Source organism: Natator depressus, chromosome 2 (assembly GCF_965152275.1).
Source record: "Natator depressus isolate rNatDep1 chromosome 2, rNatDep2.hap1, whole genome shotgun sequence".
In the NCBI taxonomy this organism is placed as follows: domain Eukaryota; kingdom Metazoa; phylum Chordata; order Testudines; family Cheloniidae; genus Natator; species Natator depressus.
In genome coordinates, this window is record NC_134235.1 from 205,669,187 (window position 1) to 205,693,499 (window position 24,313).

Sequence of the window (24,313 nt, forward strand, 5' to 3'; positions counted from 1 at the left end):
TTGGTAGTTGTGAGGCACAGCAGCTGATGTTTGAGGAATTTTTGTGGGGGGGTTGTTACATTTTATTTAGTATTCATAAATAACAGGGAAATAAAACACTAAGCATTTTTCATTAAGCACGTAACTCATGTAATCTTAAAATTTAGAAAGAAATTATTTTATAAATATGCCCTCTGAAAGATAGACTACAGTATAACTCCAGTTGCAAAGGTGATTTTACCTGTAGAGGTCAAAGGAAAAATTTATCACAGGGCACCCCAGGGTAACAAAACAGACAATGGCTGTGCCGTAATTCAATCTAGACAGTAATTCCTCATCTAATGAGATAAAAAGCAATGCTAATTTCAGTCAGTATCAAGATTATTTTTCCATCTTGTCCCTATTTGTCTTTAAATGTGTTAATTTTAAAAAGGGACTACTATATAATTTGTATAACTATTTCAATACTTGAACAGTCCAAGTATACATCAGTTAATTTAACTGAATGCTAACAATTTGCAGATTATAGAACACCAAATATATAACCCCTTTCTTGCTACTCTAGATATACCCCACTTATCCTTAATTTAACACATTCTTTGCAGGATACTAATACAAGTGTGGTTATAAATAATTAATAATAATAATTAAAATATGCTTTTTAGAAAAAGATTAGAAGATCATGTAAAAACTATGTATGATTATTGCAGAAATTACCTCAGCAAGCTGATGAATCCTGTAGCCATCCTCTTTTAGTAACTTGTATTTCTTAGCAAGTCTATCTTCTTTATCCTCCAGACTTAACAAAGCATCTTTCCTATTATCTTTCCTGGCTAAGAGTGTGTGTTCTGCCCATGCATTCATAATCTGCTGAATTGTTTTAATATTCTCCTTTGACTGTTGAACTCTCTGCTCCAAGTCATACACTGTAGCTTTCACTTGTTCAATATATCTCCAGCAATTCTCTTTCTGCCACGTGAACACTTCTTCTGCTTCTCTTAACTGATCATCAATGGCTCTCAGCTCAGTTTCAATCAGAGGATATTCAACCTCCAGAACAGTTTGTTTAAGTTTGTTGTACCACTGAACAATGAGTTCAAGGTTTCCAATATACTGTTGGTGTAAAAAGACATTCATAGGGTGAAATTCCTCTAAAGTAGGGCCCCCAGTGCCATTTGAATACCTACATGGCTCTTTATGTTGGCAAAGCAGCTATTCAGTAGGGTCACCATACCCCTGTGTACTATAAAGGAGAACCATTCTGGCCCCAAATAGGCCAGCATGAAATGGGTTGTGCGGGACCATGGAGCTGGATGAGTCAAGGAGCTATTAGATCCACACTTTAACTATGCAGTTAAAGTGGATCTGCCAGCCTGAACTGGGTCTGCCTGTCTGAATGCTATAGCCACTATTCCAAACTGTGCTACAACCCCATTACCTTCCTTCCAGTTGCAGGATCGATTTGGTCTCCTGCAGAGTTCTCCACACAAAACCCCAGATTATGCAGAGAAAGGCATATTTCAATGATATTGTACAGAAGAATAAGTAGAGCGCACACACACACACACACACACACACCCCCTCAAAATTTTGCAATAAAAAGGATATATTTCATACTTCCTGAAAACACAAACCTTAGCAAAAATTTTCCTTTTCTCATATATTGCTAACGCAGAATCTGGAATATCAGATCGATTCAACATCAGGAGATATGTCACCTCTCTCAACAAAGCCACTAGCTATAAGAAACAAAGCAATATTATTTTTTTTTTAAATCTCCTTTCAGAAGATGTGTTTTTTGTTTAATTCTATGTGTAACCTCAGATAGTAAGGTGCTCAGATACTACGGGTGGTGAGCATGTTTTAAGAACCTCTATAGAATAGATCCTCTTAATTAGATCCAGGAGAGTGAGGGTGAGGTCGGGCAGGGTTTAGCAATCTAAAAGTGCTATATACTGTACGGTAACTGCCAACTATTATTATTATCCTCCAGCTGTCCCTAGAGAAAGCATTCAATACTACAACCCCCTTCTTTATTTCTGAAGGTGAAAATTCTCTCCAGTGCTGGCACAGGGCAACCATATTTTCCAACTGAAAAACTAAGACAATAATATAAACAATCACAGGAACTGTAACATAAAACAAAGGCACTTTCCCCAAGCATTATGATTTAATCATATACTGAAATATTAATTTCACTTTAGGAATATTCCTGATTTATATTTCTGTCAACATTTCTAATTCACGGGGAAAGAGCACTGGACAACACACATTTAACTGTAATGCTTTATATCGTACCTTAGAGTCAAAATTCACACTTAAGAGACCATTTTCAGGATTGCGTTTAATTAGTGGTTGATCTAAATTAAATTGACAAACTTCATCCACCTGAGATTTCCATTCACAGTAGATCTGCTCTTCATACTGGTCAATTAAAGTCAACATCTCTATATATTTCTGATAAACTAAAGCCATCTCAGGACCTTCCAGGATTCTGGGAGAGAGACAAATCACTCAGTCCATTTTATTCATTAACAATAACATTGCCAAATAAATTTAGATGCAAAAGTCTCCCCTCTGACATTGTAAAAATTTAGAGAATGTCCTCGGTTTCTAAATATTTTCTTAATTCTGGTCTCATCAGCCAAACCACATAAAAAGTTGAACGGAGACCAAGAATGAGAATGCATTAGATCTAACAGCCTCACTGAGGACAATAAAAAAAGCTCTGTGGAAGGGAAAGGGCATGCTCCCTCGCCTTCCTCAGTGGTTGTACCTATTTCCCAATAATTCCAAAAGGCTGTCCCACACTGATCTCAGAACAGTGCTGGTTTCTGTTTCGCTATTGAAGTACATATATTTTTTCTTAGTGGAACACTCCATCCATGGTGTTGCCTCATATTAAGAAGTATATATTGGAACTGAAGAGATAGGATACAAAAATTTAAAACAACCTAAGTGACTTAAGCCCTGTCACAGGGGCTGGACCTACCGATGGTGCTGCCTAGCGTTTAGGCAGCACCACGCCTACCTCCTACCACTTGCCTCCCACAAGGCCTCAAAGTTCTTAAACTCTAACAGAAAATAGCAAAAACAGAATCTTCAGCCCAGCTGATAGCCTCATTCCTTGCAGGCTAGCCCCAGCTACATACTGGACCAAGGTCATGGATTGTGCCCCCCCCCACCCCCCAATTGCCCACCTGGGGCCTAGCACACTCTGCTGCAGTCCCTGATTAGCACCTGACTCCGTCAGGCTCCCAGTTCAGGACTCCATCTCCCAAGCTTCTTTCAGTCCTTAGCCCAAGAGAGAAACCTCCCAGCTACCTCTCTCCTGGGTCTCCTCCCTGGACCCTCTCCTAAGGCCCCTCTTTGAAGTAAGGGCCTCTGCTGTGCCGTTGCGCGAGAGCTCTCAAGACAGGTCTGTCCTTCTTATCTGGTCTGTCTTCCTTCTGAGCTATCTGGCTCCCTTTAAAGCTCCTGCTGCAGCAGGCTCTGCAGGTGTGGTGGGGCAGAGTCTGTTCCTTAGTCCCAGTGTGGGTTCTGAACACCCCGAAGCCCCATTTAGGCACTTTTGAAAGTTTTACCCATGTAGAATAAAGTTTTTGCTTAAACAGAGTACAAGTTAGTGTTGTCTCAAAAGCAAAGATGTTCTCAGCTTTGTTTTGTTTGTGATTCACCCATCAGACAACACTTTTTACAAAGATTAAAAAGCAATTCTGAGGTTGTACAGGATACCCATAAGAGGAGTTCACTGTGTGTGTATCAGCACTTACTACTGAGGGCCCCAAACCTGCGAAGAGAGCTGCACTGGCTAAAAGTTCTATATGTGTGGTTCATTTTGCAGAACCTAAAACTGTTCCTCAACTTGTATTGACAACAATTCTAATGCGCAAACAAGGAACTAAACTAAAGAGTGCCACAGTTGCAAAGGGGCCACAATACAGTCTCTAAAACTGTGCCCAACATTTCATATACATGCTATTTTTGTTTTAACATCAAAGATTATGCACACAGAAAAATATTTACATTAAAATGGCACACAAGATTATCGTGTAATTTAGATGCCTCCTTTAAAAGTAGATCCTGGTGCATGACTGGGGCTCTCAAGTGCTATAATAAAAATAAATAATAAAATTGTATGTGAAGCCATTAAAATTTCACCTATAGATACAGATTTTTTTTATTTGTTTATTTTTTTTTTTACAATAGTTATGTTTTGAGTTCTTGTCAATTCCAGTCTGATAACAAAATGTCTCCATCTCTCAAATCTTGATATTACAGTGAAAAAATAATATGAAGTAAATTGCTAAAGCCATGAGGTCCCTTTACCTTAAGACAGTATCTACAAATCTGAAAAATCATACTATGTAAGCAATGCATATTTGGTAGATTCCTGGGAGAGAGATGGACAACCCTTACAAATTACTCTTTTTCACCAATAATTGGCAATGCCATGTTCTAGGGCTGTTAATGCTACAGTCATAAATAACTGAGTGTGAACACTCACTGGTGAGACAGATATGAGAAGTTTGACCAGAATGTCTGTATTCGTTCTCGAATTGCTTTGGACCATTTAAGGTTTCCTGAAGTAAATGGCATATTTTTGTTTATTATTTCATTCCCCTCTTCCACCTGCAAGCATTAATATAACAAAATGAGTATACAAGCAATTATGAATTAAGAGTTCATTGGCTACACCTAACAAAAAACAGGAAAATATTGCTTTTATTTTTGCTTTGCTACATACCTGCCTAATGTGCTCTTCATACAAGTGTCTGCAATTGTTCAGCTCTTCATCAAACATTTGCAGTAAGATGATGTAATTTGGGCTAAAAATCTCCATGATAACAGGTTTCTCTAGAAAATAGCCAAAGATGGCTAAAAGCTATAAAAATTAAAGAGTGTCAGATTCCATCATTTATAATACTTCAAATTTGTATTAAAAGTACCTTTTTAGTCTTATTTCACACTGAAAATCTCACATCAAAAATAGCATTCCTGAAGCGTGTGAGCCAAATCTTTATGGAGCTAGACCCCCAGTTTGCACCAGTTGAGAATCTGAACCTACATATTTGCCAATATGCTATTAAATCGTACTGAACGAGTGTACTGCAAAAGGCTTCTGGTGTGAATGTTTAATTTATGTCACTTAAAACCATGGGGCTGGGATTTTCAAATTCAAATGAAGATGGGCAGACTGCTCTGCATGTAGCCTGCAGACTGCTCTGATCTTTCTGAGATCTTCTCTCTTCCATTTTCTCACTGTCCAGAGATCTTCCTCCTTTCCCAGTGAGACACTGGTCTCCTGATCTAATGTGATCCCACTAGTTCATCTAAACATGTAGTTTATAGGTTCCCTGCAAACTGCATGGAAACTTTTGAAAGACACCATAATAGAGGCTCAACTTAAATGTACATCCCAAATTTTAAAAATACATAGTAAGAGAACCAACGAAGTGCCATCGTGGCTAAACAACAAAGTAAAAGAAGCAGTGAGAGTCAAAAAGGCACTCTTTAAAAAGTTTCAGAGTAACAGCCGTGTTAGTCTGTATTCGTAAATAGAAAAAAGAAAAGGAGTACTTGTGGCACCTTAGAGACTAACCAGTTTATTTGAGCATGAGCTTTCGTGTGCTGGAAATGGCCCTACTTGATGATCACTTTAGATAAGCTGTTACCAGCAGGAGAGAGGGGTGGGAGGAAGTTTTGTTTCATGGTCTCTGTGTGTATATAATGTCTTCTGCAGTTTCCACGATATGCTATGCATCCGATGAAGTGAGCTGTAGCTCACGAAAGCTCATGCTCAAATAAACTGGTTAGTCTCTAAGGTGCCACAAGTACTCCTTTTCTTTTTTCTTTAAAAAGTGGAAGTTAAATCCTACTGAGGAAAATAGAAAGGAACATAAACTCTGGCAACTGAAGTAGGAAGGCCAAAAAAGAATTTGAAGAACAGCTAGCCAAAGACTCAAAAGAAATAGCAAAAAAAAAAAAAAATTTAAGTATATCAGAAGCAGGAAGCCTGCTAAACAACCAGTGGGGCCACTGGACGATTGAGATATTAAAGGAACACTTAAGGACAGTAAGGTCATTGCAGAGAAATTAAATGAATTGTTTGCATCAGTCTTCATGGCTGAGGATGTGAGGGAGAGTCCCAAACCTGAGCCATTCTTTTTAGTTGACAAATCTGAGGAACGGTCCCAGATTGAGGTGTCATTACAGGAGTTTTTGGAACAAATTGATAAACTAACCTGGGGTGGGCAAACTTTTTGGCCCAAGGGCCACATCTGGGAATACAAATCATAGGGTGGGCCATGAATGCTCACAAAATTGGGGTTGGGGTACAGGCTCTGGTTGGGGGTGCTGGATCCGGGGTGGTGCCAGAAATGAGGAGTTCAGGGTGTGGGAGGGGACTCCGGGCGGGGGTGCAGGCTCTGGGGTGGGGCTGAGGAATTTGGAGTGTAGGAGGGTACTCCAGGCTGGGACCAAGGGGTTTGGAAGGTGGGATCAGAGCTGGGGCAGGGGGTTGGGGTGCGGGAAGGGGTGCAGGCACCGATTGGGAGTGCGGGCTCTGGGGTGGGGCTGGGGATGAGGGGTGCAGGAGGGTGCTCCAGGCTGAGATCAAGGGGTTTGGAGGGTGGGAGGGGGATCAGTGCTGGGGCAGGGGGTTGGGGTGCCGGGGGAGGCTCAGGGGTGCAGGGTCTGGGCGGCGCTTACCTCAAGCAGCTCCTGGAAGCAGTGGCATGTCCAGAGCCACCCAGAGGGGGGGCAAGTGGGGCAATTTGCCCCAGGCCCTGGGGAAATATACTACAGTATTGCAACTTTTTTTTATGGAAGGGGCCCCCGAAATTGCTTTGCCCCATGACCTCTGAATCCTCTGGGCAGCACTGGGCATGTCCCTTCTCTAGCTCCTATGTGGAGACACGGCCAGGCGGCTCTGCACACTGCCCTATCTGCAGGCACCGCCCCTGCAGCTCCCATTGGCCGTGGCTCCCGGCCAACGGGAGCTGCAGGGGCGGTGCTTGGGGCAGGGGCAGCATGCAGAGCAGAGCCCCTTGGCTGCCCCTACGCGTAGGAGCCAGAGGGAGGCCATGCCACTGCTTCCGGGAGCCGCATGGAGTGGCCCCCGACCCTGCTCCCCAGCGGGAGCTCAAGGGCCGGATTAAAATGGCAGATGGGCCAGACCCAGCCTGCAGGCCATAGTTTGCCCACCCCTGAACTAAACAGTAATAAGTTACCAAGGCCAGATGGTATTCACACAAGAGTTCTTCAATTTCACATTTGAGTTTCTTCAGAACTACTAACTGTGGTATGTAACCTATCATTTAAATCAGCTTCTGTACCAGATGACTGGAGGATAGCTAATGTGATGCCAATTTTTTAAAAAGGATCCAGAGGTGATCTTGGCAATTACAAGTGAGTATGCCTAACTTCAGTATCGGGCAAACTGGTTGAAACTATAGTAAAAAACAGAATTATCAGACACATTGATGAACATGATTTGTTGGGGAAGAATCAACACGAGGAAATCATGCCTCACCAATCTACTAGAATTCTTTCAGGGGGTCAACAATCATGTTGACAAAAGTGATCCAGTGGATATAGTGTACCTAGATTTTCAGAAACCCTTTCACAAGGTCCCTCATCAAAGGCTCTTAAGCAAAGTAAGCTGTCATGAGATAAGAGGGAAGGTCCTCTCATGGATTGGTAACTGGTTAAAAGATAGGAAAGAAAGGGTAGAAATAAATGGCTAGTTTTCAGAATGGAGAGAGGTAAATAGTAGTGTCCCCCAGGGGTCTGTACTGGGACCAGTACTATTCAACATATTCATAAATGATCTGGAAAAGGGGATAAAAACAGTGAGGTGGCAAAATTTGCAGACGAAAATTTGCAGATAACTAAATTGAGTAGTTTCGTAAGTCCAAAGCAGACTGCGAAGAGTTACAAAGGGATCTCACAAAACTGGGTGACTCGGCAACAAAAGGACAGATGAAATTCATTGTTGATAAAGGCACATAGATGAACATCCCAATCCCAACTATACATATAAAATGATGGGGTCTAAATTAACTGTTACCACTCAAGAAACAGATCTTGGAGTCATGGTGGATGGTTCTCTGAAAACATCCACTCACTGTGCAGCAGCAGTCAAAAATGCTAACAGAATGTTGAGAATCATTAAGAAAGGGATAGATAATAAGACAGAAAATATCATATTGCCTCTATATAAATCCATGGTACACCCACATCTTGAATACTGCGAGCAGATGTGGTCGCCCCATCTCAAAAAAAAAGATATATTGAATTGGAAAAGATACAGAAAAGAGCAACAAAAATTATTAGGGACATGGAACAGCTTCTGCATGAGGAAAGATTTAAAAGACTGGGACTTTTCAGCCTGAAAAAGAGATGACTAAGGGGGGATATGATAAAGGTCTATAAATTCACGACTGGTGTGGAGAAAGTAAATAAGGAGGTGTTATTTACTCCTCATAACACAAGAACTAGAGGTCACCAAGTGAAATTAATAGGCAGCAGTTTTAAAACAAACAAAAGGAAATACTTCTTCACACCAGGCATAGTCAACCTGTAGAACTCCTTGCCAGAGGATGTTGTGAAGGCCAAAACTATAACGGTTCAAAAAGAACTAGATAAGTTCATGGAGGATAGGTCCATCAATGGCTATTAGCCAGGATGGGCAGAGATGGTGTCCCTAGCCTCAGTTTTGCCAGAAGCTAGGAATCAGTGACAGGGGATGGATCACTTGATGATTACCTGTTCTGTTCACGCCCTCTCAAGTACCTGGCATTGGCCACTGTCGGAAGACAGAATACTGGGCTTGATGGACCTTTGTTCTGACCCAGTATGGCTGTTTTTATGTAGGTGAATGTCTTTCTAAAACAAAGTCTACTATTTGACAATCCAGAAGCAGGAAAAACAGCTACATTCTATGAAGAATGTATGAGATTCAGTTTTCATGGCATATGTTATGCCTGGAGTATTTAAAGGTTAAACAGATCTGAAGTCCATAAATTACTCATTAACTGAATTTTTAAAACTACCTTGCGTCTTAACCCTGCTCAGGGCATCCAAATTCATTGGAAGAAATAGCATAACTTTAAAAAGGAGAGAAAGAATTACAACAAAGCATACATTCAACTGCATCCAAGGTGGCAACCTAAGAAAAATGCACTTCAAATTATTTAGTTGAATATTAACTACAATTGTCCTAGACACACTGTGCATTATTAAACAGTTTACAAGACCTACCTTGACACAATTTGAGTGTAATCTACATGGTGTATAGCTACTACCTGACTAACAAATCACAGTATTGACTTTGTCCTGACAGTTATTGTTTTCCGTACCTTAGGTTTAACATTACAAAATCCAAAGGCAAACAAATAGTTCTTCAAACGCTGGATAAAGCAGCAGGTTTTAGTGACAAAGTGAAAAAATCATAGAACTATTTTTCATTTGAGATTATTTCGCTTTCACCCTCTGCATGCAATGCACAGAACACACAAAACATTAATTGGGAGCTTGCGAATTTCCACCTATAGTACTAAACATGCCAGTCACAGAAAATCTACTGCCACAAAAAACAGATAAATAAGCTAAGCATGGTGGGTATGTTTTTAAAAGTACTTATATATATGAATACCAGAAAAGGTTACTTCACAAAAGATTATAAACAATGAGAAAAGTAATTTTCTATGAGTGCACTTCCCCAAGGGGCTGAGGGCTTCTGGGAAGTGCTAGATGATCCAAACTCCCACCTCAGGCAGAGACGACAGGTAACCGTTGAAAGAGAGGGGGGCACAATTTAAAGGTTCTGGGGGGCTCCTCACCACCCCACACGTCGCCTCTGCTGCCCACCATCGTCCCTTTGCATGCTCTCCTTCTCTCTCTGCCTCCCCTCTCACTGTCCCCTCCCTGCTTTGCCCTTTCAGCCCCCAACCCGTGCTGCTGCTCCATATACCCCCGGTGGAGCACCTGCTGCTCCCAGCACTGTGCAGAGAACCAGCCCCTGGCAGGAGCGCTCAGCACACATGCAGCCTGCCCAGCAGGCTCCTTCCTCCCTCACCGCCTCTGGCTGGGCCAGGGCCCCAGGAAAGCCCTCCAGCACAGCCCAAAAGGAGCTGAGCCCTGCATGTGCCAAAGCTTCCCGGATCTCCATGCAGCGCAGGCACAGGGGAGCCTCTTTGCTCCTCAGGTAAGTGCTGGAGTGGAGCAGGGAGAAGCTATTTCCAGCCCATTCCTGCCCCAAACTCACAGGCTTTGCAGCAGTCCCCCAGGCAATGGCTTCAAGCCCTCTTCACCCTGCTGCTGCCCTGGTAGGCCTGTGCTTTGGCCCAAAGGTGTGCAGGGCTTCTCCATCCTCTAGGCTTCTCCATCCACTGAAGCCCCTGTGGAGCCCAGCACCCATGGCTGGTTCAGGGAAGGTAGGGATGGGATCTGCTGGTTCCCCCCCAGCCCGGCTCCCACTTCTGGGTGCCAGCAACAACCCTGTCCCTCCTGCTGCCACCACCTGCTCCAATGGCCTGGCATGGACAGTCCCTCCATGGAGATCCCCGGGACCCTGCTGAGCCTCCTGCAGTGCAGTGGCTCCGCCCTGCAAGTGCTGGAAATGGAAGGCAGAAATCTTTGGAGGCATGTACTGGGGAGGGGGCATGCAGGATCACATCACCTCTGCCTCAGGTCAGGAGGCTCTCAGCACCTTGCAGGATTGAGCCCAATGGAACTACTCATATACTTAAAAATAAAACACTTAAGTGCTTTTTGGACAAGGGGGACAAAAGCCTGATCCAGAGCCCATTGAAATGGGGACCTTTCCATTGACTTCAATGGACTTTGGATCAGGCCTTAACAGTGGCTCAATGTCTGGAAGGGACTTGCATTCATAACTTTATTTAAAATGTCTGTAGTATTAAAAATATTAGGGCTGATCCTGCTCACACTGAAGTCATTCACAAACTCCCACTGACTTCAACAGGAGCCGACTGTCCTTAGTCTCCAACTTTCAACTTGATTAGAGATGTCCTAGAATAACCTCCTAAAGATGAATTGCACTCGAGAACGTATTATTATAATACTTTATATCTAGTATTTGTGAGTATTACTGAGCCACTTATATGACTCAGTAATATTTCATCTGGATTAAAAGTCAAAAATATTCAACTCCATTATCTAGCACCATGGTGACTTTTAAACAAAGAACTGATTTATAGCTATGTTCGTTCAGAACTGACCTTGAATGCTGATTCTAAACCAGAACAGTCAAGAAATCCTACACAAAGGATTGACCCCAGACGTCTGTCAAAATCCAGGATTTTTGCTTTAAACTCAACATAGTGATCTTCAAATTCCTGTAAAATATATTTTTTTAAAATCCAAATTTTAATTTGTATTATAAGAATTTTTTAATCTACTAAAAAGAAGTACAACTATCACAACTCTTTCCAGAAAAAAACGCCAATAAAGATTCCAAAACAGACTTAAGCTATCAGTGATTTGATTTACTGAGATCCTTGGAACCAACCACGTTGTCTTAATGTTTGCTCGCTCCTTAAATGGAAAAGGAATTTAAAATAAAATGTGTGTGTTTGTTTATACTGGGGTGGACAAACTTTTTGGCCCAACGGCCACATCTGAGAATAGAAACTGTATGGCAGGCCATGAATGCTCACAAAATTGGGGTAGGGGTGCAGGAGGAGGTGAGGACTCTGGTTTGGGGTGCGGGCTCTGGCGTGGGGTCAGAAATTAGGAGTCCAGGATGTGGAAGGGGCTCTGGGCTGAGGTGGGGGGGTTGAGGGCTCCAGCTGAGGGTGCAGGCTCGGGGTGGTGCTGGGGATGACAGGTTTGAGGTGAAGGAGGGTGCTCCGGACTGGGATCGTGGGGTTCAGAGGGCAGGGGGGCGGGAATCAAGGCTGGCGCATGGGAAAGGCTCAGGGGTGCTGGCTCCAGGTGACGCTTACCTCAAGCGGCTCCTGGAAGCAGTGGCATGTCCCTTCTTTGGCTCCTACGCAGAGGCGTGGCCAGGCGGCTCTGCACGCTGCCCCATCCGCGGGCACCGCCCCTGCAGCTCTCATTGGAGCACCATAGAGGGCCATTGGAGCGCGTAGGAGCCGGAGAGGGGCCATGCTGCTGCTTCCAAGAGCCGTGTGAAGCGGTCCCTGACTCTGCTCCCCCGCTGGCATGCCGGAGTGGGACAAGCCTCAGACTCCACTCACCAGCAGGAGCTCAAGAGCCAGCTTAAAATGGTTGGTGGGCCGGATCTGGCTTACAGGCCGCAGTTTGCCCACCCCTGGTTGATATCCATCTGGAACAGGTTCACAGACGACCAGACTCACAGAACAGTTTTGCAGAAGAATGGGATGGAAACATCAATAAACAACACTAAAGCATGTAGAAAACTTGATGACAAAAATTATGGCAATCAGAACCTGGGAAGAGGGAGGAAAGGAAAAAAAAAAAAAGAGGCCAAATAAATTACAATCTATATTTTTGACACTGAGGGATGTATGCTGGGAGATATTAAGTGCAGTGAAGGCAGCATGCTTAACTCATATGGAAATGAGAATCTGAAAATGCTTCCAAACAACATATCTAACAGAGATTAATCACTGGGGCCCAGATCCATTGATTTCAGTGGAAGTTCGGAGCCTAACTACCTTCAATGATTGGGGCCTGGGTAAATTCTGATCGACATTGAAATCTCTAGTGGGGGCAGCATCAACCCTTCTTTAATTCAAGGACTGCTGCAATGTGGGGTCTTTTGACCACGTGTGGTTGGCTTATTAAGGGGTATCACCCAGGATCTCTTTTTAGGGAAAAAAATGGAAATTTCAAGTTAGGAAGATGTGAATTCTATTGTTTTACATATGTTATTGTGAATGTGTTCCATAAGCATAATTCCTGTTCCCCAGATAAACCAGATATAATGCTGTCCACTGAAAACAGTGGCAAACACACAAATTACAGAAATGTACACTATAGCATCTGGTATATGTATCTCCATATGAACCCAGCAAAAGCCTCAAAGGATCCTAAATTTGAATCTGGAGATATGCACATCAGCCAAATGGTTCCCAAGACTTTTCATTTTAGTCACATTCTTAACAAACTGGAGATAACCACGTTGATTATGTATTTGTAAAAAGCTTTCAGAAAAGCTTTTCTAGCCTCTATTTTACAATGATGTATTCTTTGCTTAAAAAAAAAAAAAAAAAAAAGGTTACAAAAAGGCCATAGTTAAATGAACATTCTCTCTTTCCACCACAGGGTGGACTCTAAAGCACATGTGAAGAAAATTTTCACAAGTAACAGTAGTGCATCTGACAAAGTCTATTCAAGGGACTGGGACCTGCTTACTTGAAAGACAGAGTCTCACTCCATGGTGTACTTCTACCCTTGTGACCAGCAGAGGCATTCAGGATAGAGCCCTCTGGTGAGAAGGAGCTACTGGCAGGACATTTTGCTTGAGTTGCTCTCAAATTTTGAATTAACCCCCTTACTCCACCACCAACCTCAGTTTGAAGTAACCTTAATTTGTTAATGTCAAAGCATTATGTAAAGCCCATCCCTTTTCCAGGTCATCTGGTGGATGAGAGAGGGAATGGGGGATTTGTTTGATTATTCTGGTGCTCTAACTATCTGGAGCTAGGTTGATTGGACTGGCTGTCTCTATTATAAATATTGTAAGTAATATTTAAACTGATGTGCCGGTACAAGGGACTATTGGATAGGCACTTTTTAAAGGCATAGAATAGTAAAATTTTCTCTCTGACATTTTGACAGCATCCTTTTAAGTTCTTATGAAGAAATCCCAGTATAAATCGAATTGGATTAAAAGTTAATAATTGCATTATTTGTACTGACTTGTGATGTTGTTGTAAGCCAAATACATGGATGTATGGCACAAAAATTTGAAAAGAAAACCGAGCTGTTCTATAATATTTTGTTGGGCAGATGTGGTAAGGAGAGAAATGTCTACTTTCTTCTTGAATCTGTGCCAACTAACATTACTCCTTACTTTCATTCCTACGCCATTAGCCCTTCAGTCAAACAGAGGTTCCCAACAAGTTTTAACAAGCCTAACTTATCTCTTTACTTGTTATCAGAAAGTGAGATATATGGGCATCAAACTTCCACTCAAATACACTAACTTTCAAATCAACTAAGTAAGCAATGAGTTAGAGTCAAAGATACTATATGTTTAATTAAGATAACCAGAGAATCAGCAGCTACTGTATATTAGGCAACAGAATAACTGTTGTTTTCTACAGGAGATCTTTCTATAATACTCCCTTAATATTTAAAAGATAACAGTTAACTAATTATTGCTCAAGTTTAGGTTAATATCTTGAGGCTCTTTCTACACAGAGCACTGTTTGTAGGTTTGGACTCCCCATCTGGCTAAGTAATTCAGCTGAAAACACAGCTGGCTAAAGAACAAGTGTGAGTGTCTCCCATGGAGAAGAGTTCATGCAGAGGATTCTCTTTCCACTATGTACCTCACCCTCCAAGCAGATATTTCCTCTTGATTTTATTAAGACAAAGTAAGTCACTATGGGCGTGCTCCCACTGAAGTCAATGGCAAAGTTCCCATCAACGTCACTGATGCAGGATGAGGCCCTATGTGACTGTGATACCAGTTTTGAGAAGCCAATCTGTCAGACCTTTGGTGTAACTTAGCCTTGAGCAAAGCAGAACTTGGCACCTACTAAAAACAAGCAACTGGGGGCAAACACTCCAAATTCCAGTAGTAGGCTCTAGCAGCTTATAGCACCGCAGGCAGCCCCATTGCTTGCCCTCATCTATGGCTGGCTAGTTACGCAGACTGACCTCACAATCATAAATAAAAAAAAACCCTAGGCAAATGCACTGTCACTAGCACCATTTTTTAAAACTAAAATTACTATGGTTCTTGTCAGACTCAAAAGACTAATTTGCACAATCATAGTGCCTAAGTATGTTCCAAGTTGGATACCTTCTGCAAGGTACCACAGGACAGGAAAAAGAGCCTTAATGTCTGCTCACGCTATAACTGAATGGAAACCCAGAGACAGGAGTGTCAATATCTTTTTAGCAAGATTTTCTCTAAGTCACATGCAGCTTCAAATATGGTCATAGTCACAATAAAAATTACATTTGTTGTAAATCAATATTTTTAAATGTGTAAAAAAAAAATATACACAAATGTTAATTAGATTAATTAAGTCTCACAAACGTTGGCTATCTAGGGTCACTGAAAGTATAAGTCCAGCAATGCATCTTTGATGGCTGCTGGAAATAAAGCAATAAGGATAAGAAAAGGTAAGGGACAGTGCACAAGATAGACAGCTAAATAAAATCAGGCATCTTCAGAAAAAAAAGTTTTAAATCATTTCTTGTCTTTTTAGTTCTTTCTTTATAATCTCCAAAAATACTACATAGAAAATAGTCTTAACACACAACAATCAAATGAGATGAAAACAAATGGGGGAAGAGAACTATATGTATTATCCCACATCTAGACAATTAGAGAAACTCAAATATGTTTCTACCAAGGAGATGTGGCATATTCCTATATCAGATTAAGTAGCCTAGATTTGTGCTCCAAGAACAAAGATTTTCTTTGGTCTTGATTGAGAACAGAATCATGTCAACAAAACTGATCATTTGAAGAAGTTTTTGAATTTCCAATAATTTATATACTGTATTAACTAACCATGTGGAATATGCTGTGTATTGAGATGCATGTAGAACATTTGTGAGGAAATAGCTTGACATAGCTCATATATTGTGCAATGAATAGTATGAACTTTGAAGCTTCTGCACACACATTAGCTTTACCCTGACAGCTATTATTTATTAAAGCTTCTTGTTAGCGTTACAAAACCCAAAGGCAAACATTTCCTGAAAACCTGAATAAACGTAATGGTTTAGTGATGACAAGAAAAACATTACAGCTAATTGCTGCTTGGTCTTACTTTTTTGTCTCTTCAGTCAACACTAAGGCTGCCTACAAAAGTAAGAACGCTCACCGTAAAAAAAGAAAGTTAATACTTTTTGAATACGCTTGAGTTAGCACTAAGCTGAAAAGTCAATAGGCTTTAAATATAGAATGAGTGTTTGAGGTACACTGTGAATGCTGCCTTTGCATAGTCACTAAATAAGGAATCAATGCCTTAACAACTGATTAACTTATAACAACTTGCAATCTCCATTTTGTGAGAAGTGACAATAGCTGTATTTTAATTAAGGTTTAGAACCTTTATAAAAGAAGCTTCAATGTTTAATCACATTTCTTATACCTGTTAATTCAGGGAGCATTCAATAAATATTTTTAAAGGGGTAGGGAAATACAAGTTGAAGGTTAGATAGTGCAAACTGCATACAGACCAGAGTCAGGGGCAAGGTGGCTCTGTACCATGCTGGGGATACAAAGGATTGTCAGAACACAGCAGTGTTCCAGCCATGCCCATGCTCTCTCAAACCACCATCCCTTAGGCCTAGGAAAGAGTCATAACAACCAGCTCTTTTTTCTAGAATGGCTTTAAGGCTTTCATGCAGTGCAAAGTAGCCTTAATGGGGCTAGAATCTGGTCCTAATATTTTGCCAGAATTTTAGCCCGATCAGATTTAAGTTGAAGTTTAGTAACAATGATTTCATTATTTTTATAAACAGTATATTTTGCAATATACATACTACAGATGAAATCCTGATCCTGCTGAAGCCAATGGCAAAACTTCCATTGATTTCAGTAGACTCAGGCTTTCGCCTTATGAATGTTAATATAGTAAGAAAGCTAGAAAAATAAAACCTAATAAATTTCAGATTATACTCGCATGATTTTTGCATTTTTTTACAATAAAAAAACCCTAAAATATTTCAAATATTTGGAAAAATCATGCTTCGTAGTACCTCATTTTCTTCCATACTCTATTAATAAATACATACATGAAATTCATTTGCATAATCTTAATATTTGGTTCTGTTCTAAACAGTGTCTGTAAAAAGGGCATCTCCTTACCCAAAAGATGTGCTCCCTGTGTGCATTCAGAGTTCTAGCTGCTTACTTTAGTGACAAAAATAATTAACAAGTGAGCTCTACTGCTGAAAGCCCTGCAGCACCCACAAGGAGGATAAAGGAAACCTAAATTCCAATCATTTGCACCTCTACAAACACAATGAACGCAGTGGGTTGCAACAGATGTCATGATGGCCATAATCTGAAGACAGAGGAGTTACACAAATGTAGCTAGGTTATAATTTGGGCATGCAGAATTTTTATTATTGGTGAAGACCCAAGAGAAAGAAAAACTTATTTTGACTTTCAGAATGCAAGTAGAGTTTGCAGAGGTGGTGTTAGAAAACCTCTTAACTTGTAAACTAATAACACTTGTGGTGAAATCCTGGCCCTATGGAAGTTTTACCATTGACTTCAATAGGGCCAGGATTTCCCACTTGATTTGGCTTCATGGAGAGAGAAACATGGAAACTCATAATGCCATTTGGTCAGAGTGGAACCATGCAATCAGAATCTATCAATTTGTATCAAACTGACAAAGGCTCTGATCCACTAAAGGTACTTAGACACTACTGAGATCCACACAGTCCCCATTCAGCGACCACTTAACCCTGTAGGTGCCTAAACTCACTCAGTGCTTAAGTTTTCAGGGTAAAAGTTCCCTGGGCACCTAAGTTTCTACTTTTGGGCATGTACACTGCTGCCTCACTCTAGGCATCTCAATGCCTATCTCCCATTAAGCCCCAGCGCAATCCAGGAACCAGGGGAAGACAGGCAGGGGAGCACCTAACTCACCAATAGGGCCCGATTTAATAGGTGTGTTCAGAGGCCACCTACTGGATTGGGTCCCATTAAAAATCTTGTGGTGGCAGCAGCGATACCACGCCCCCCCGCCCCGCCCAGCTTATCACTTTTACCCCAGTGGTTAGAGCGCTCAGCTGGGATGTGGGAGACCAGGTTCAATTCCCCTCTCTACCTGAGCTGGGGAAAGGATTTGAACAGGGTTCTCCCACATGACTCAGAAGAGTGCTCTAACCATTTAACCATGGAAGATTCTGATGGGGGGCTGCCTCAGTCTCTCTCATTGAACCTGTGCCACTATGGATAAAGAGTCACTGGAGCAGGGGAACTGGACCCAGGGTGTCCCATCTCCATGGGCAGTGGGTGGATCCCCCCTCCGGGGAGGCTAGCCCTGGCTCCACCCCTTCCACCTACATGCCCCCCATGGCCAAAGCCCCGAGACCACCTGCCCCCTCCCCCTACAGCCAGAGCCCCGAATACTTGGCTGGAGGAGTCCCAGGCCAGTTGCAGCCACACTGCACCTCCCCTCCCCAGACCCCAAGCCACCCAGGAAAAAGCATTTCAGGTCCAGAAGAAGCTTCTGATATGCCCCATACAGGTTCTGGGGCAGCTGAGGAGGCAGCATGTGCTATTCAGCTTCCTGGGTTCATCAGTAATCTCCCTGGAGCCTAAGGAGATTACTGATTCCCCTGGGGCCATCAGACCTCTGGTTGCAGGGTTTTGGGGAGCAGTTTTTGATTTATTATGCCCCATGTAGGTTCCAGGGTGGCTGAGGAGGCGGTATGTGCTATTCAGCTTCCCGGGTGAATCAGTAATCTCCTTAGGCTCCAGGGAGATTACTGGTGAACCCAGGAAGCTGAATAGCACATACCGCCTCCTCAGCCACCCTGGAACCTACATGGGGCATAATAAATCAAAAACTGCTCCCCAAAACCCTGCAACCAGAGGTCTGATGGCCCCAGGGGAGTCTGCCTCCCCTGTCCTATTATACTTGCCGCCCATGCCCATCTCCCAGGTTGGTGCCCTAACTACAGGATTATATAGAGTCATTCGCAGTCTCTCTTTTTCTCTGGCCCAATGGCTAGTTAAGTATTTATACACAGTGGAACAATTTCAACAAGAGAGAGATTGAGGGAGCCCTGCATCAGACTATCCCATAATTCATTCTCCTCAGAGGTTGGTGAGACCCCGTGTTCAAATAATTTCTCTCCCCAGGGCAGAGATGTGAGAATTGTACCTGGGTCTTCCAAATCCCTCTGAGTGCTCTAATCATTGGGCTAAAAGCCATAAGGTGGGTGGCGGCAGCACCATCACCACCTCCTCCTCTGCCAACGCCCACTTTGTGTGGAGCGAATGACTTAGGCCTCTAAACCACCTGGCTCCGGGAGAGGAGCTGCTGGCTGTGGATTGCTAAGAGAGATAGGTACCCGCCTGCAGCCTGGAGTTAGGCACCTAGTAGCGTGAGGGGGTGGGGCTTAAAATACACAACCCTCTCATCAGCATCTCCCATGGGCTAGTTTAAATATGGAGCCACATCAAGTGCAGTTTTTTGTGGATTGCATTCTTAATCACTTCTCTCTCCCTATTCCTTGTATAGGGAGCGTAAGTGGCTAACTCAGGCTTTGTGGATCGCATTGTTGTTCCAGTGATTTTTTTTAGGTGTATAAAAGTTAGGTGTTGCTACACTCAGCATCACAACACCTAGGTCTTTGTAGATCTGGGCCACAGACCACAAATAAAGCTGCCCGAATACCATGTATATATAAGAATATAAATTAAACTAAAGAAATTCACTTCTTCTAATAAATCTTTTTATGAAATTTGCAAAAGCCAATTAATAGTGCCTAATCCAAGGTTCTATTTGGGTCACCTTATATTTCTTTAAAAAGAAAGACATGAAATTAAGAGTTTTAGTCTTATTCATCTGGATAGGCCATTCCTCTTGGGTATTCCATGTCTATTCTGGCTCACTTAAAACTCTGTCTGTAAACATAACATACCAAACAAATATTTTTAAATTATGGGATATCAAGATTTGGCACATTGCAGCTGAAAATATGTGCCTTGTGTGGGCACAAAAAAGAGAATGTTGATACCCACAGCAATTTATTTTTAACCCTATTCCTCTAATTCTTTCAGATCCCACTAGACAACTTGATTGGATACAAATTTTATTTGAAAGCATCATTGAAAAAGGGGCCAGAATCCTTGAAAAATGGAATTTTGGTTTCCAGATTTAATTATAAATAATGCGTCAATACTGCAATCTTCAGAATAAAAAAGATGATCCTACAATATACTATATTAAATATCAAAATATATATTTATATAATGTGAAATGTAATGCTATATAAAATAAGTATTAAAACTGTACTAATGAATATGATATTACACTAATATTTACCATATTGTAAGACATTACATAGCACACATGCTTTACAAGTCTCTTACCCCAATTTCCCAATAGAACCTACCTGAAGTTCCAATTCATTACTCATGCCTAACTCATGTCAAAACTGTCAATATGAAGCATGTCTTAATACACAATTTTAAGTGGTATCTAAGAGCTAAGATTGTCAAACTATTTTAAACAGAATGGTTAATTGGTTGTTAGGAGGCAAAGTGGATTAGTATATTAGGCTTTTTTTTTTTTTTTTTTTTTCTTTCTGAAGACCAATGTTCAAACCCTCAAAAGATCCTGATAGAAGCTTTTTCAACACTTTTGCACCTCATAAAGCCTCCAAAGAATTCAGCTAGGAGAAAACATACAGAAAACTGCTCTTGAGAAGACAAGTATAGAATAGCAAGAAGTGATGGTGGTAAGGTCCTGGGTGAATTTGTGAAGTTGCGTGGGAAATCTGTATAATGCCTACCTATATTCTGCCTGGCTCTAATAAATGAATTTTTCACTTTCACAACCACTAAATCTTTTCATAACTATTAAGAAAAAAATTAAGAAACACCAATATGAAAAGTACAAACTTTACCATATTATTGTAATCTGAAGGATCGTATGTTTTCTCCTTAAAAACTTTACAGCTCTCTATAAATTCTTCATTCATCCTGTAGATTTGTTCACTCAAAGTTTTCCCCTTGACTCCACCAAACTCCAGCTTTTCCAGCTTTTGAAATTCCAACATGATAATAAAGATATCCTAAATCAGTGAAAAACATAATTAACTATGTACCTTAACACAAAATAGTGGAAACCATCATATTTGAGACATTTTTGCCTAGTTTTACGCATTTTGACCAAACCAACAAACAAAAAACTGAGTTAAAAATCTGCACCACCTTGAGTAACCAGGATGTAAAAAAGGAAGGTCCAGATTCTCAAGTGACTCCATGTAGACACAGGGTTCATCCACGCAGAGAGTCATGCACAGGATTAGAACTCAAGTGGAAACAAATTAAAATTATCCAATCCAAATATATAACTGTAAAATTTGTTTTAATTTCATCAGCGTCCAGGTAGAAAGAATTAGTGGAACTTAAACACTTTCATGCAGAACGTACTGATTTCTCGTCATTATGCGCAACAAAATATTAACATGAAAGTTAAACTTAAATTTTATTCAGAGAAGTAAGGCTGAACCTAGTGTCACCTTCTAGTCTGTGCCAAATTAAATTAAATTTCTATGTTCTCTGATTTCAAGTGAAGGAAATAAGTATCTTGTGTCCCAGAGGGATTAAGGGAACTGTTTGATAATGTATTAAATGCATGCTGTGACGGGCTCGGTCACAGAGACCCCCTTGGGACTGTCACCGATGTGCTGAAAGTACCTCTGAGCCCCTTTTCTGTGATGGCTTGGGACTCCAGACATAGAAATAATGCATGCAAACAAATACGATGAACACACTCGGTAGATCATAAGCTTTGTAATGACACCTTACAAGAGACCTTTTGCATGAAGCATATTCCAGTTACATCATATTCACACTTATAAACATATTTCCATAAAACATATGGAGTGCAACATCACACCCTCATCCTGAACTTACTGCCAGAGTCTTGGACGCTGTCCATGGTGGAGGCAGTACATGTAAAATACCTGTTTGTCTCTCATTACACACCCTCCCAGTACCTTTAAACCATATGATGTCATTCATGGGTGTCCTAGCAAGGTTTGCGGTTCCTGGTCCCCGGGTGCCTGAAAACATGTTGGAGTGTAGTATTGCTAGCAGAATGCAGGTAGGCATATCTTTTAAAGTGTAGGTGTCTTGGCATTTAGCCACCAATGCCATGAGGCGATGTGCCTCAGTTTCCCCTTCAACACAACAGTGTAGGCCTGTTATGCTTTTGCTGCTATGCCAAGCTTCCAGGTATAAGCTGAAAAGCAACACACTTGTGGGACTGTTTTGTCACCATCCCAAGCATGTATAAAAGTTTTTTCCAAAAATCAGGTATGTTACACATTTTTAAAAGGGTTTACCATTAGCATCAACTTCTTTGTCTTGACCCATAGATGAAGCAGAAAAAGACACAAGATTAACAGCCAATTTATGACGGACAGACTTTGTCTTGCCCAGTGTCTACTGCATTTTCCAATCCCTTTGTGTACCATGGTAGGTGCTCAGACACAGATTCTCTTGCCTTTTTGGAGAAAGCTCTTAATTCAGGCATGTGTTTGAGGTTTCGGCAAGGAAACGGTGCACTACAACCAGGCCTGCACTTGGCCCCTCCCTCTGGAATCTCTTTGTGTTGATTTTACCCGCTTGTGAAGTTTTTCTTCCTCCTGCCTTGAAGAGACAGTTTTATTTCTTACAAGCATAGCAGGAACATCTTTTAATGGAGTGCTTTGGATTGGTAAGATCCCCTTGGACATCCTACTCTCTGTTACCAAAAGGTCAGCTGGGACGACTCTCCTCTCCAGGAGATCTGACCCCCAGTTTTCCCTTAAAACCTGATCCACAGGTGAGGGGTCTGGCATTTCAGATGCAGATCCTTCACCCTCCTCCTGGGGAATAGCCTCCCTACAAAAGGTGGGCAGACCCTCCTGTTCCCCCTTACCTTCCGTCTGGACTTTCCTCTCTGGGCTCCCCTCTGAGCAAGACATACCTGTGTCCCCCAAAAGGGAATGTGACCCTGATCCAGTCGTGGGCTCACAGCTATGACAGACCCTTCACTGGCCAACAAAATCCGCCCCCCCCCGCCCCCCTTCACTCAGGTTGGGCTTGCTTCCAGCTACAGAGTCTGTGGGGTCTGTTCCCACTGCAGCAGTTACCAGGATCCCAACTTCCACCTGTAGGATACCTGTCTTTGTGCACCTCTTTCCTTCTTAGCAATTTGCAACCTGTGCTGTTCTAGCTTCTTCTGGGCTTCACTCTCACCTATTTTGATTACTTTTCTGTCCCTATTCCCTTACGGGCTCAGAGGTAGTTTCAGCACATCAGGTGACAGTCTCATGGGGGTCTCTGTGACCAAACTTGTCACACACACTTCCAACTCCCTTCAGGAAGAGAAGAAAACTTGTTTGTCTGGGTATACCGAAAGGAGGACAGGAGACACTTGATATGGATTTAATCAGGCCACAATTTTATCATTAGAGGTGTCTGGGACTACCCAGCAGATAAAAGTGTACAGTGCAGCAGGCAACTCCATGTTCATTCAGATAACCACCCGGGACTTCCACCAGCCCCCTTCATTTTCCATCCAGGTCCCCCAGACAACATTCTTTTCAACTACTGGAAATGGCCCACCTTGATTATCACTACACAAAGGTTCCCTCCCCCCACCCCGCACTCTCCTGCTGGTAATAGCTCACCTTACCTGATCACTCTCATTACAGTGTGTATGGTAACACCCATTGTTTCATGTTCTCTGTGTATATAAATCTCCCCACTGTATTTTCCACTGAATGCATCCCATGAAGTGAGCTGTAGCTCACGAAAGCTTATGCTCCAATAAATTTGTTAGTCTCTACGGTGCCACAAGTCCTTTTCTTTTTGCGGATACAGACTAACATGGCCGCTACTCTGAAACCTGTCATGGCTTGGACGTTACCATTCACCCCCTTGCCCTCGTAGGATGGTTAAGGTGGGCTATACGAAAGAGGGCGTGGCTCCCTGCCATACCAATCACAGGAGCCCTAAACTCCCTCCAACATGTTCTGTTCCTTTAACCAGCACCTCCTTTTTAAGTCCTTTACGAGGCCATTTATCTGGTCACTGGAGTACCCGCAGTGGACATCCGCCTCACACGTCCCGCTGTGGGGGAGGCAGAAAAAATCCACTTCACCTAGGCCAATCTGGTGGTGAGAGAAAAATTCCTTCCGAGCCCCCCTAAAAGAAGTGACTAGCGCAATGCCCACAGCAGGTCCTGACCAAACCTGATATTCGCCACCTCAAGGGGAGGGAGGAAGGATGGGTGCTGACTTGCCTGCTGCCTGGAGAAAGGGCTTTAATGCCTGGGCTTGCACCTTTTCAATCTTTTGCCCTACATTCCCATGGGATGAGTCAGTGTGCCAAGCTGACCCCCACCCACCTTTTTGCTGCCGTTTTTGAACTCCCCCCCCCCCCCCGCAC

General features: G+C 42.2%; 1 protein-coding gene across 1 annotated transcript in view; it reads right to left on the minus strand.

Annotated features, from left to right (window-relative positions):
* The window catches only part of DNAH11 (dynein axonemal heavy chain 11), a 276,304-nt gene that overhangs the window by 221,277 nt on the left and 30,714 nt on the right, over nucleotides 1-24,313 (minus strand). The window contains 7 exon segments of the mRNA XM_074945797.1: nucleotides 697-1,092; nucleotides 1,614-1,718; nucleotides 2,278-2,473; nucleotides 4,487-4,611; nucleotides 4,727-4,864; nucleotides 11,226-11,342; nucleotides 20,776-20,943. Of these exon segments, the coding sequence (XP_074801898.1) occupies nucleotides 697-1,092; nucleotides 1,614-1,718; nucleotides 2,278-2,473; nucleotides 4,487-4,611; nucleotides 4,727-4,864; nucleotides 11,226-11,342; nucleotides 20,776-20,943 (1,245 nt within the window).